This window comes from Mustela erminea, chromosome 7 (assembly GCF_009829155.1).
Source record: "Mustela erminea isolate mMusErm1 chromosome 7, mMusErm1.Pri, whole genome shotgun sequence".
NCBI lineage: Eukaryota > Metazoa > Chordata > Mammalia > Carnivora > Mustelidae > Mustela > Mustela erminea.
Window position 1 is genome coordinate 123,235,461 of NC_045620.1, and position 13,522 is coordinate 123,248,982.

The window sequence follows — 13,522 nt, forward strand, 5'->3', positions numbered from 1 at the left end:
CTCAGTGGGTTAAAGCCTCTGCTTTCGGCTCGGGTCATGGTCCCAGGGTCTTGGGATGGAGCCCTGCATCAGGCTCTCTGCTCAGCGAGGAGCCTGCTTCCTCCTCTCTCTCTGCCTGCCTCTCTGCCTACTTGTGATCTCTGTCAAATAAATAAAACCTTTAAAAAAAAAAAAAAAGCTTTAAAAACTCCAGTTTGGCAGTTTTGTGGCCTGTCCCACTTAAAAGAACTGGAATTCTGTAGATAAATATTGAGCACCAACTCTACGCCAAGCCTGTGTGTGCTAAGATGCTGAGGATGAACTTTTCATCAGTCTTCTACACCAGGCATCGAAGGCTATTTCTGAGACTGCTTTTAAGAGTACAAGGGATGATGGTTTTGTGTTCATGCACATGTATGAGTAAAGACATGTGCCAGAGCTGCTTTACATCCACGTAGGTTAAATTTTGAGTTTCTAAGAAAGATTTTGTATGAATAGACTGGAAATTTGAAAATGACTAGTAAGACAAAGATCTCATTACCACTTCCCTGCTTAACATGGCTCTCACAGGACAGTGTCCAAACTTGTTAGCATAATTTTCTGCATCACCTTTGAAGAGCGCCAGGAACACAGGACCTGCGAGGCCTAGCATATTCTTTCCAGGTGCTAGCCAGTAGTTGTTCACATTGGTGTGTTTTGGTTTTCTTCATGAGTATCTCCCATGACCACCTAGCCTATGAATACTCTACACTGAGCTCGCTCTTCAGCCCCACAGTGGACACCCGAAATGGTCTTTGATGCCATTTTTAATTTTATCCTATTGATGTCACAGCAGAAAACAAGAGTACGTCTCTTATACAGGCAAAGTCCTAAGAAATTTTCAGACATCTGTGTCATTGAGAAAAGCTGGGGACTAAGACATGCTGAAGGAAGGAAAAAACCAGAAGGGAATGGGTGCAGCACCCTCTGGCTGGTCTGCTCCCATAACAGAAGTGAGACCAGGAATCAGGTAATTAAAAGCAAAGCACCCCCTTTCTCATTTCTTTTCCTCCATCTTAAAGCACTGCCTCCTAACTTCTCGATCCTCAGCAGAGGAATACAGCCCAGGGCTTCCTGGAGACAAAAGGGGTAGATGAAGCAGCCAAGATGACATGGACCCGTATCTCATGTATGACATTATGTGACACGTATCGGTGAATCTATGCAGGAAGTAAGTACTGACCGACCAGCCTCTCAATCTTAATTCCAAGTCCTCACTGACAGAATAACCCTTGACTATGGCTAAGAAATTTTCTCAGCTATGTCAAAAGAAAAAAATGCTTTAGCCACATTGCCCCAGGCTCCACAGTGGGCTGGTTATAAAACCCAACTGGGAATTCCCATAAGTTAACAGTAAATATAGATGAAAATATGCAGTACATATGGAAACAAGTTCAGAATCATAATACCCCAGTGTAAGCGCAAAACTAGATAAACGCAAAAACAAGCTCAGAACCACACCTTCTTTTCAAAAGTAACTTCCCAGTGTAAGTTAGCGTATAACTCCAAGACCTAACTCACCTTCATTTGTTCAGGCGTGGTGGTCTTTTCCATTTGGGTGAGGGGAACTTGTCTCTCTAAGTCCAAACACATTGCAAGGTCACGTAAAGTGTTCAGATCTTAACGCCACATTGCTTGGCTATGGGGTTTGAACACAATATGTCCCTTCAATTAGAGAAGAATTCTGAGCCTGTGAGGTGAGTGGCAAGTTAATACCTACCTTGTAGGGCTGCTTAGAGGGTTGGTGGCAATTTCATTTAAAAATACATAGAACAAGGCCAAGCATGTACAGAACTCACATCACAGCTGTTTATCATTCCTGGCTACTTGGAAGGCTCCCTTCCACTCTTTCCCAAGGGCAACTGACTTATGGAGTCCTTAAAGCACTTCCTTCCTGCAATAAGGATGGACAGGAATTTGTTAAGCACTTAGCCTTTATTTTACATATCATTTCCAAAGAGGACATTGTGTAAGTCAGCAGCCAACAGAATTTCTAAGAGAGGAAGTGACAGCAAAGGTAACTGGCTCAAGTCCCTCTGTGTATACCATGTACATTTCATGTCTGAGCACCTTGTGTGTCTGGCTTAAGTAAGGCAGTGTAGATTGTGCGAACAAGAAATCTGTATTCTGTGATCAGAAATGGCTACGACATGCATCACGCAAAATGCACAACCTGAAATGCTTTGATCTGCAACCAAAGTTTCCTCAAGCAAAGATGCGCGTGAACGATGACGAACACATACGGAGCAACTTGGGCAGAGCACGGAAAATGCTGTGGGGCTGTGACGTTAGCGCACTGATCAAGAGCCCCGAGCAGGAGGAGCCGTCCCAGTGGCCGAGCAGGCTAGGAGGGTGAGCAGCCGCCATCTCCAGCCACCTCGAGTTCCTTCCTGCCTTCACTCTAAGTTGAGCAGCTCCACGTCAAAGATGAGAGTGGCATTGGGAGGGATGACACCAGGGTGGCCCGTGGCTCCATACGCCACATCAGGGGTGCAGGTCAGCTTCGCCCTCTGCCCCAAGCTCATCTAGCAGGGATGGGGGCAGATGGGGAGAGGAGAAAGAGGACCCAGCTTGATTTAAAAGAAAAAAGTAAGATAACTATGGCATTTTCCCACACCATCCTCAAGGTTAACTCTGAAGATCTGAGACGAATTTTCTGAGTGGCACACTGGAGTGACGCAGGATTTAGATTCCGCCTCAGACCAGCAGAGACTTCACTGTGGGGCAGTCACTTCCACCAAAGCAGTCCCAAATCCATTCATCCAACAACCACTGCTGGTTATTCAATTAGCGCATGGCCCCAAGACTTGGATTTGTTCATAATTGTTCCTCACCCTCTTCCAAAAGAACGTAAAAAGGTTGTATAAAGGGCACACATCCAAGTATACACTCAAGGAGTTAACAGGAGCAGTCCATTAAAGACGTGAAGCAATCAGAGGCCACCGCGAGGTGGGGAGGGCTGAGGCACCTACTCTAACAGAGCACTGAATGGCCTCCGAGACGGAGGGAGAAGGGCATGCACCAGGGCTCACCACGGCAGTCATCAACACCTGGCACTGGTAGGACAGGTGAAATTTGAATAAAGCGGTGAAATTTGAATAAATCGATTTTTAAATTTTGAATAACCAACCCCCAAAATTGAATGGATTGGTTCATAGTTCTGTATCAATGTTAATGTATCATTGATCACAAACTCATGTATAATTTGATCATTGTACTACGGTTATGTAAAACGTTCACACGTGGGGAATCTGGGTAAAGAATATATCGGAACTATTTCTGTGATATTTTTGCAAGTCTGAAATTTTTAAGTTAAAACAAAACAAGAAACTTGGGTCTCTCCACCCTCCAACTCTCCTGCTGCCTCAGTCCCAGACAGCTGGTGGCTCCCAGGCCTCCAAAGCTAGTGCCGAGCAAGCCTGGAGGGATGTGCTTGGACTCAGAGCCCCCAGTGTGACTTGAAGGGGTCATGCTGGCAATGAGAGGGAAGGGGTGGGGGCACAAAGCCAAGGACAGAATCTGGCTGGCATTCCTGGCAGTAGAGGCCAAGCCACGGCGGTCTGTAATAGGGCAAGGGCAGCAGCGTACTGAGCCCAGACTCCCCAAATCCCCCCTACTGAGGATTCCCATCTTACCTGGGCTGCACCCTCTTCAAAACCCTTGATGACTTCCTGTTTGCCGATTCGGAACTTGAAAGGTTTGTTTCTGTCTCTGGACGAATCGAATTTCTTCCCATTTTGGAGCATTCCTGTGAAAGCAAGAAGAGGATGGAGAAGGGCGGTGGCCAGGACTTAACTCCCAGATCTGGGGCCGCCTGTCTAAAATGGAATTCCTGGGGCGCCTGGGTAGCTCAGCGGGTTAAAGCCTCTGCCTTCGGCTCAGGTCATGATTCCAGGGTCCTGGGATCGAGCCCCGCATCGGGCTTTCTGCTGAGCAGGGAGCCTGCTTCCCCCTCTCTCTCTGCCTGCCGCTCTGCCTACTTGTGATCTCTGTTTGTCAAATAAATAAATAAAATCTTTAAAAAAATAAAATAAAATAAAACGGAATTCCTATTCTGCAAAATCCTGTGCCTCTTCCAATCTCCCCACCTGCCCTGTCACCTAAGCAAGAAACCCCGATACTTTGCTCTGCCTTACCCCACACACAGCCTATCCCGAAGTCCTACACATCTCTGCAATCTACATACTTTCTCCATTTCTTCTACCACCCCATGACTCCACCACATCCCCATCGTGTCTCACCTGTGTACGGGATACCCTCTAACTGGTCTTTGCACTCACTCTCCTTCCTCCGTTCCCGCAGGAGCTCCCGGAGGCAGAATCGAAAGGCCTACACCGCGTGCAGGCACTTCCAGACCCAGCGGCTGCCTGTCTGATAACCCTCGCTGCTTCCCCCTGCCTTGCCTTTCCCCCACGTCCTATTCAGGTCACACCTTTCTCAAATACCTCTGTGCTTTACAGCCTTTTCTGTGTCACTTCCTCGGCCCAAGGATGTTTCTGCCTCAGGCTGCCTCCCCACCAGCTTTTCACAAGGTTCCCTGACATGCAAAACCCAAAAGCCATATCATTCCTTCCGGCAATGAACAGAGCAAAGTGACCCAGTCAAGGGTGGCCATCAGACCCCATAAAAAGGGCCTATTTGAACCTGGAACAGCTCAATGCTGCCTCCAAGTGTAGTTGCCTTGTCATCCCTGATGTACAAATACTGTCTCATTCCTGCCGACTAAGGCTCAAGAGCTGTTTTTCTGTTTTTAGATCATATTGGTGATTGGCTCAAAGATCAGACCTTCTTTTTAAAGATTTATTTTATTTTATTTATTTGAGAGAGAGAGAGCGGGAGAGGGGAAAGGTCAGAGGGAGAAGCAGACTCCCTGCTGAGCAGGGAGCCCAATGTGGGACTTGATCCCAGGACTCCAGGATCATGACCTGAGCCAAAAGAAGGCAATTGCTTAACGAACTGAGCCACCTAGGTGCCCCAGATCAGACCTCCTATAAACGATGCCCTCCCACGATTTCTTCCTGCACCCCGCAGATCACAACAAAAGGCAATTTTAGACCAGAGAAAAATCTGGCCCATAAGTTCAGAGACGGGATTCTGACTTCATGCTGGCAATAACTCCCTGTGTAAAGTTAGGTAAATCACTTCCTTTCTCATGGCCTCAGTTCTGTCATGTTTAACATGGGAGACAGGCTTAGTGTGTGAGCATCTATGACTCCACTTCCTAATTGCTACCACTTAAATGTATGCAAGGGGCAGTCTCATTTTCCTGCTTTCTGGGTAGAATAAAATGGACTCTTACTCTGGGTACAAAATCAGGCAAAGGAGAAAACCCTGCGGCTACACAGATGGATACTAAGGAGATCGAATACAAACTCAGGCACACACACAGGTTGCTAAGATAGAGATACCTGTGTGAGCTCATGGGCACTTAGGCACCCACATTCATTAGAAAGACCCAATGGTCAAACAGATTCGAAGAGAAGATTTAAATCCACGAATCTACATACATTCACCCAGATGCATACTTGGACAAGTACACATATGACTATTCACACACACATTCCCTTTGAAAACTGCTTTCTCATTTCCCAACTTCTTCAGGTTTTACATGACTCAATATACTTGGGACCATATATAGTCATCTACTGCTACAAGTTCAGCCAAAACCATGCAGCCCAGAAACAGAAGCACATATATATGGTGACCTGATTCAACAAAGGTGTCATGGCAATGCAGCAGATAAACGATGATTTTTTAAAAATAAAAATAATTAATGGTGCTAGATCAATTGCATGTCCATATGGAGAAAAAAAATGAACCTTGACCCTTACCTTATGCACACATAAAAACTGATTCCAGCTGAATGAGAGACTTAAATATGAAAAATAAAATAATAAAGCTTTTACAAGATAACAAACAGAAGGATATCTTCATGACTTAGGGACAAAGATTTCTGAACTGAACACAAAAGTACTAACTATAAAGGAAAAGATCGGAATGTAGGACTTCATTAAAATTAAGAACTTCTAGGGGCGCCTGGGTAGCTCAGTTGGTTAAGCATCTGCCTTCAGCTCAGATCAAGATCCCAGAGTCCAGGGATCAAGTCCTGCATCAGGCTCCCTGCTCAGCAGGAAGCTTGCTTCTCCCTCTGCCTCCTGCTCCCCCTACTTGTGCGCTCTGGCTCTCTCTCTCTCTCTCTCTGACAAATAAATAAATAAAATCTTCAAATAAAATAAAGAACTTCTATTGATAAAAATGCCATTAAGAGAGTAAAAAGACAAGCGCCGGCATGGGTGGTGATTTGAATCAGTATAACTAACAAAAGACTTGTATCTACAATATATAAAGAATTCCTGGGGCACCTGGGTGGCTCAGTTGGTTAAGCATCTGACTCCAGATTTCAGCTCAGGTCATAATCTAAGGTTGTGAGATTGAACCCCAGGTCAGGCTCTGTGCAGGTGTGAAACCTGCTTAAGATTCTCTCTCTCCCTTTCCTGCTGTTCTCACCCCCCCATGCTCTCTCTCTCTTAAATAATAATAATAATTTCCATAAGTCAAAAAGAAAAAGACAGCCAACCCAATTTTTATATTGGAAAAAACATGAGCAGACTAAAGAGTATATCCAAATGGCCAGTAAGCACATGAAAAGGTATTCAACTTCATTAGTCATCAGGGCAGTGCAAATAAAAAAACCACAATGAAATACCACCAGACACCCACCTCGGTGGGCCGAAAACAAAACAAAAACATGGTGATGCCAAGTGTCAATGAGGATGCGGGAGAACTGCAACTCTCGTTTATGGCTGGTGGCAGTGGAAATCGGCAGGACAACTCTGGGAGGCTGTCTGGCAGTATCTGATAAAGCTGAGCATTGCTATATAATCCTGTGCCCAAGAAGCACCACTTCTGGGTGTATACCAACCAAAATGTGTACATATGTCCACCAAAAGACACCTACAGGACTGTTCAAAGCAATACTATTCATAATAGCCAAAAACTATCAACAACCCAAATGTTCATCAGTTGTTGCAAAGATAAATTGTAATTTATTCATCATACGATGAACTGTACGGGAATAAAAAAGAACAAATTAGGGGCCCCTGGGTGACTCAATCCGTTAAGGATCTGACTCTTGATTTCAGTTCAGGTCATGATCTCAGGGTCATGGGATCGAGCCCCCATGCTGGGCTCCAAGCTCAGCGCAAAGTTTACTTGAGATTCTCACTCCCTCCCTCTCTCTCTGCCCCTCCCCCTGCTCATATGTGCATTCTCTCTCTCAAATAAATAAATCAATCTTAAAAAAAAAAAAAAGAACCAACATAATCTCACAGACATAATATTGAGTAAAATAAGCCAAACACAAAAGAGTGCAGACTCTATGATTCCATTTCTGTGATATTCAATAAGAGGACAAGCCAGCCAATTGATGGGGACAAAGGCTGGTTACCTTCAAAGAGGTCTGATGACTAGGAGGAGAGATTAGGTAGATGCCTGGGCCGGAGCTCATTCTGGAAATGTAGATGCTGATCTGGATGGTGGTTATATTTAAGTGTAATCACTTCGAAAAATTTCATTGAGCTGTACATCTCAGATTTATGTTCTCTACTGTGTTCATATTTAATTAAGAAGTTTACTAAAAAGTCCCATACAGTCCCCTCTAGGTTTGAGGAAACAGTCCCTCCCTAAACTAGAGGCACTCATGTCCAATGTTAGTGTTTAATGCACATCGCCTGCTCTCTGTATCTACTGTGAAAAGTCTTTGCAAAAGGATGTTGTGGTTTTAGTAACTTGATAAGTACTGGTCTGTCTACAACATGTAGAACAGATAAATCAATTACACAGGTCAGAGGCCCCAGAGGACTCATGGTAATTAGGCCACATCACTGGGAGATAAAACACAGCTCTAGCCCACTGACGTCAGCGACCGGCAACACAGCTGTTGAGAAATACCCACACTGTCTGCCTAGATTTAACCTGGCACTTCACACTGGCCCAGAGAACTGCTAAAAATGGCCCCATCTGAATGCGTCCTAGGAACTAAACTGGCCTTGCTGTCTGCTAAGTGGCTGTCACCAAGTTTGCCACATTGGGAAGCAGGTCACAAGGCAGAGCACTCACTCCTCTGGGAACAAATACCTGCTCGTGATCTTCCTGCCAGCAGACCTCAGGAACTCCATCTAGAATGTTCCTCAGCCCACCTGACCTTTCAGTATAGAGCATCCAAGACGGATCAGCAGAGATGTGGGGCCCTTCTCCCATTCCCACGGCACCTTGAGACGGGCATTCCTGTCACCCTCCCAACACTGCCTGAGAGCCTCTGGATCACGGGTCTGTCCCACTCTCCAAACTCCCCAAAGAAGGAAGGAATCCTCCCTTTTCATCTGTGTGTCCCCAGTGCCCAGCACAGCATGTCGCACACAGTAGGTACTCAATAACAGTAAGCCAGTCGAATAATCTGTTTTTGAAAAAAGAAAGGAAATGCTGGGGCGCCTGGGTGGCTCAGTGGGTTAAAGTCTCTGCCTTCGGCTTGGGTCATGATCCCAGGGTCCTGGGATCGAGCCCCACATCGGGCTTTCTGCTCAGTGGGGAACCTGCTTCCTCCTTTCTCTCTCTGCCTACCTCTCTGCCTACTTCTGTCAATTAAATACATAAAAATCTTTGGGGAAAAAAAAAAGAAAGAAAGGAAATGCTGAGGAAGTCAACCTCCTCTTCTCTAACAACATTGTAGGAGGAGAGACGCGTCTACAGGGAAGATCAGGGCTCTCAGGGCTTTAAGAAGGGACTTCTACATATCAGACAGGACCAGGAGGGCCAGGCTCCACGCTGCCCACCACAGAGGGAAGAGAATGGAGGTGGCTTGGCTCAGCTCGAGGCTGGTTCCACACGCAGCTCCTGTGGGACAAGTGGGGAAGGGGTATCCTTGCAAGCCCCCTTTCCTGTATGCACAAGGCTGGCTCAAGAAGTGAGGGGAGCCTACCTGTGTAGTGCACCACACACGTCTGTCCCTTCTTGGGGAACGTCCTTCCTGCAAAGAGACGTGAGAGAATAAGGTATGGGAAAAAGTCCCCTGGGATGTTCAGGTGTGCCTGTGACCCGAAGGTCTGGCCCACATTCCCCTCCACACCATGGAGATGCCCACGGCTCTACTTCCGGCTCTGTGCCTTGTGTGAGCCAGGCTGGTCCCTTCACCTCTCTTTGTTTGACTTGAACTTTATTCCCTTGCATTCCTCCACTCCACTCTCTCCTTGTTATTTTCCTTTCTTCAAGTTCTCCTTTTCCTTTCCTCCATTCATTCCCCAGACATCGACTGACAGCCTACTACGTGCCTGGACCAGACTCCAGAAACACGGAGCCATCTACGAACTCATGGTGAAGTCAGGGAAACAGACACATAAATAAATAATAGATTATAATGCAGGATGATGGCTGCAATCAAGGATTAAGAAGCATAATCCTTCACACATATTTACAGAATACCTACTACATGCCGAAGCCTGGGCCCGATTTCAGGGACCCGGCAGTAAACCATACAGACAAGATCCCTACTCCTCTGGAGTTCACATTCTAGTGGAGAGAAAGAAACAGTACTCAAATAAACAAGACGATTATAAATCATGATAATTCTCTAAGGAAAAGAAACACAATGACAAGTTAAAGACAGACGTGACGGACAGGCCGTTTTAGAAAAGGGGGTCCAGGATGGCCTCTCTCAGAAAAGGTGACATTTGGGCTGAATCTTGAAGGATGAGTAAGATGCTGGGAAAAGCACTGCAGGAAGAGGGAGCTGCCTGCACATCAACTCTGAGACAGAAAAGGATTGGAGCATTTGCAGAAGAGAACCGAAGGCCCTGTGGCTGGAAAGAAGAGAGGGCGAGGGACACAAGTGGGAAAGAGCCGGATCACGGCAGGGGGGCGGGGGGCGCAGCGCGGCGCTGGATTTAACCCCAAGTGCAATAAGAAATAAGAAGCCACTGGAGGATTTTAAGTAAGAGAATGACATAATCTGAATTAAGATTTTATAAGATCACTCTGGCTGCTGCGTGTAGGATGGACGATTAGGCGCCTCTTGCAATAATCCAGACAGGAAATCAATTATGGCTTGAATTAATGTGGTGGCAGCAGAGAATAGAGCAAAATAGATATACTTGGGAAACGGGGCTGACAGGGTACATTAACAGAGTGGGGATGGGGTCCAGGAGGATGGAGAAGGAGAAATTGAGTACAATGCTTGGGTTTTCAGTTTGGGTTACAGGATGGACCGTGAACTAATTCCAGGTGGGGAGGACTGGGGAGGAGCAGATTTGAGCAGTTGGCAATCTTGAAATGCCTATTAGACATCTGAGTTTATATTGCAAGTAGGCAGATGGAGAGTCTGCACTGGAGGTATAAATCTAGGCGGAATTTAAAGCCACAGGCCTGGATGGCAAAGCTTAGGGTAGTTAACAACTGAGTCAACACGTTGAAGACTCTATGGGAGTCAGGGAAAGCATCAGAAAGGAGATAAGGGTTAAACTGGATCTTAAAGGATTAATAGTTTGCCAGAGGAAATAAAGGGAGATAATCTGGGAAGAAAGAACAACACATTCAAAGGGCCAGTCGAGCACTAGTGCGAGCCCTGTCTGGCTCACTGCTGTAACCCCAGGGCCTAGCACAGAGTACGTGTTCAATAAATATTTGCAGAATGCTGGTGTATTTAACCACTTTGCAGGAGCTTGTTGAAGTTGGAGAAGAAGGTGGTGGTGGGGGTAGGGGCTGTAGTAAGAGAGGAGGCTTGACTGTGGAAGGTAAGACTAGACTAGATCACCATTTGTCTGGAGAACGAAAGGGAAGGCTCATTAAAACACAAGGCAGGGAGGTGGGGTGGGGGTCAGTAGAATGGGACAGGAAAGGTCACACCTGCATTTTAAAGGGTCCTCAGGCTATGGTGTGGAAAATAGGTGGTGAGTTAGGGAGACCCAATGGAAGGCAAAAAGGCAAGAGTGGAGGTGGGGTGACTAGTTCAGAAGATGTGCAGAAATCCAGGTGAGAGATGATGGTGGCCAGAACCAGGGTGGGGACTAATGGGATGGAGCCTAGAGATGTTCAGCAGAAGGACGAGTCCTGTCAGACTTGCTGTGGGGCTCAACCAAGATGCGGTGTCCCCAGTGCTAACAGTACAATAGCTCGGCCCTTCCGTGTCTTCTTGCTGGACTCAGGGGTTTAGACTGTTGAAAGCAGAAGGCCAAAGCTCTTCCAGGCTTTCTCTAAAAATCTAATCTCCCTCAAGAGAAAATGCCCCTTGTCCTTGGCCAGGGAGAGAGGATAACCAGAGAAAACGATAAAGGCTACTTCGAGCCAGGGAAGGGAGAAGAGGCCTCCAGCCCTCTGGCAGAACTCAGTGGCAGGGCTCTGGGGTGTGACGAGGTCTCAGGGTGACGCTTCCTGGGACCCAGCATCATGGTTCCCAGCGTGGACAAAGAAACCTGTACCTGCCTGGTGATGGGGTAAGGGCCCGGGACCTCGAGAGACCACTGCCTTTTAACAAGGAGGGTGGCCTGGAACCAAGAGGTCCTCTAATTTCCTAGGAAGGGTGGGGGCTGTCAGTTATGTCTCACATGAAGTCTGTCAAATTCTGCAGAAATGGAGGCTCTGGACTGGATTAAGTTTCATTTTAAAAATTTAAAAATGGCTATTCTTGCACATCCAGACCCATTTATGCAAGAGATGTCTGGCCTGTAAAGTAGTGGTGCCAGTCCCGGGGGCCGGGAAAGGGGAATAACAGAGGAGTGCTTGGGAGTGGGGAGGACAAGGAGCATGAGTTGTTTTGGACTTTCTGAATTAGGTATCCATGGGACATCCAGGCAGAGGTCGAGCAGCAGTTGGATAAACGGACCACCTTGAACTCGGGTCGTAGGTCTGGGCTGGAGGCTTAAGTTTGGAGGCCATCGGTTTGCAGACGGTAATGAAAGCCATGGGAGTGTACAGGATGGCTGGAGAGGCTGAGTGGGGCGGGGAGGATAAAGCAAGATGCAGAGGCGGCGGAGGGAGCGCTTCTTCCTTCCCAGACTGGCTGGGTCCCCACTACGTCTCACCGCCCAGCCCACAGGGGCCGCCCGACCGGAGGCCCGGAGTGGGGCGCGTTAGAAAGGGCTGCCCCAAGCAGAAGGGATCCCTTCCAGCTGTCCCCAGGGCTCACCTAGCAGACAGGGAAAGCATAGCTAACTAAAGCCCTGCCCTGGGAAATCAGCAGTAGCAGATAAGTGAGTGGTTGCAGCCGCGGCGGCGGCGGCCCGAAGCCCCCGGGGCGGTGGCGGGCCGCAGACCCCCGCCTCCTGGCCACCGCCTTCGATCCCCTAGGTGAGCCGGCGCGAAAGGGGATGGTGGAGGATCGTCTGCTAGACCCCCAACAATCCTATCTGGGGTCTCCTCCCGCCGCCCCCATCCTATGTCCGCCCCCAACTCAGCACCCTCCGCGCCACCTCTGAATCAGACCCCCGCCCGCCCGGCTCCGCCCCGGGACCCTTCCTCCTCCCCCGGCTCCGCCGCCCGGTACCGTCTCCCGGGGAGATGGTCTCGATCTCCACGCCCATCGCAGTCCCACTGGCCCCGCCTCCGAGGGTCCCCGCTGCTGCCCCGACCCCGGCTCGGCTCCGGCCCTGGCCCCGCTGGCGCTCCGGCTCGCCTCCCCGCCGCCACTGCAGAGCCGGAGGAGGTGCGGCGGGAGTCGGGACCTGCGCGGGGAGGGGCCACGGGGAAGGGGGCGGCGGGGCGGAGCGGCGCGGAAAGGTGGGGTCGACTGGGGCGGGGCCCGGGGGAAGGGACCCTGACGCGGCTGCTCCCTAGCTTGGCCAGGCTTACGGTCATCAACTGCGGAGGATGGGGAGGAAGGCATGAGACACCCGCGCATCTATGCATCCATCCATCCATTTATCCATCGATGTATCCATCCGTTCAACACATTTATCTAGCATGTACTCTGTGTTAAGCTCTGGGGAGTCAAGCCGGTCCCACAGACTAGGGGAAAGCCGGCAACTAAACCAACACTTTAAGTACATGCGCTCACTGGAGTTCAGAACGTTAAGGAAACACCTGAGAGGTATTTACCCTAGCTCGACTGCCCGGAATGTAGGAGCATTCTGAGGACGCGCGGTGGGGTAGGGGGGGGCGGGGGATGGGAGGGAATGGGATGGCAGGAAGGGAGGAAACCAGTCATTACCCTACTGCAACCACCCTAAACCCCTATTCACCATCCCTTCTGCCCCACTCATAGGGAACTTCCCACCTTTCAAGGCAAAGAACTGCGCCCTGCGGATACCAATTAAACTAAGGCAGAATCGCTATCACCAGAGAACGAAATTTGGGACGGGTGGGGACACGGAGAGTTAGTTACAGCGTGGAGTGATTCGTGCTGTGGGATGAATGAGTAAATTCTTTTTTTTTTTTTTTAAAGGTTTTATTTATTTATTTGACAGAGAGAAATCACAAGTAGATGGAGAGGCAGGTAGAGAGAGAGAGAGAGAGGGAA

General features: G+C 48.4%; 1 protein-coding gene across 2 annotated transcripts; it reads right to left on the minus strand.

Moving 5' to 3' along the window:
- Positions 1–1,934: 1,934 nt before the first annotated feature.
- FKBP1B (FKBP prolyl isomerase 1B) lies at positions 1,935–12,744 on the minus strand. 2 transcript variants are annotated; one of them, XM_032353186.1, is made up of 4 exons: positions 12,551–12,744; positions 8,996–9,043; positions 3,654–3,766; positions 1,935–2,543 (listed from the first exon to the last, which is right to left on the minus strand). In XM_032353186.1, exons 1-4 carry the CDS (start codon positions 12,585–12,587, stop codon positions 2,415–2,417), a joined length of 327 nt encoding a protein of 108 aa, XP_032209077.1. In that variant the 5' UTR covers positions 12,588–12,744; the 3' UTR covers positions 1,935–2,414. The 2 variants fall into 2 exon arrangements, with proteins under 2 accessions (XP_032209077.1, XP_032209078.1); XM_032353187.1 differs by having other exon boundaries at positions 2,434–2,588.
- Positions 12,745–13,522: the final 778 nt, after the last annotated feature.

Coding starts and splice junctions, on each gene's coding strand:
- FKBP1B (XM_032353186.1), bottom strand. CDS start 12,587: ATGGGCGTGGAGATCGAGACCATCTCCCCGGGAGACG. Junction 9,044..12,550: donor GACCATCTCCCCGGGAGACG/GTACCGGGCGGC, acceptor GTCTCTTTGCAG/GAAGGACGTTCCCCAAGAAG. Junction 3,767..8,995: donor GTGTGTGGTGCACTACACAG/GTAGGCTCCCCT, acceptor TTGCTTTCACAG/GAATGCTCCAAAATGGGAAG.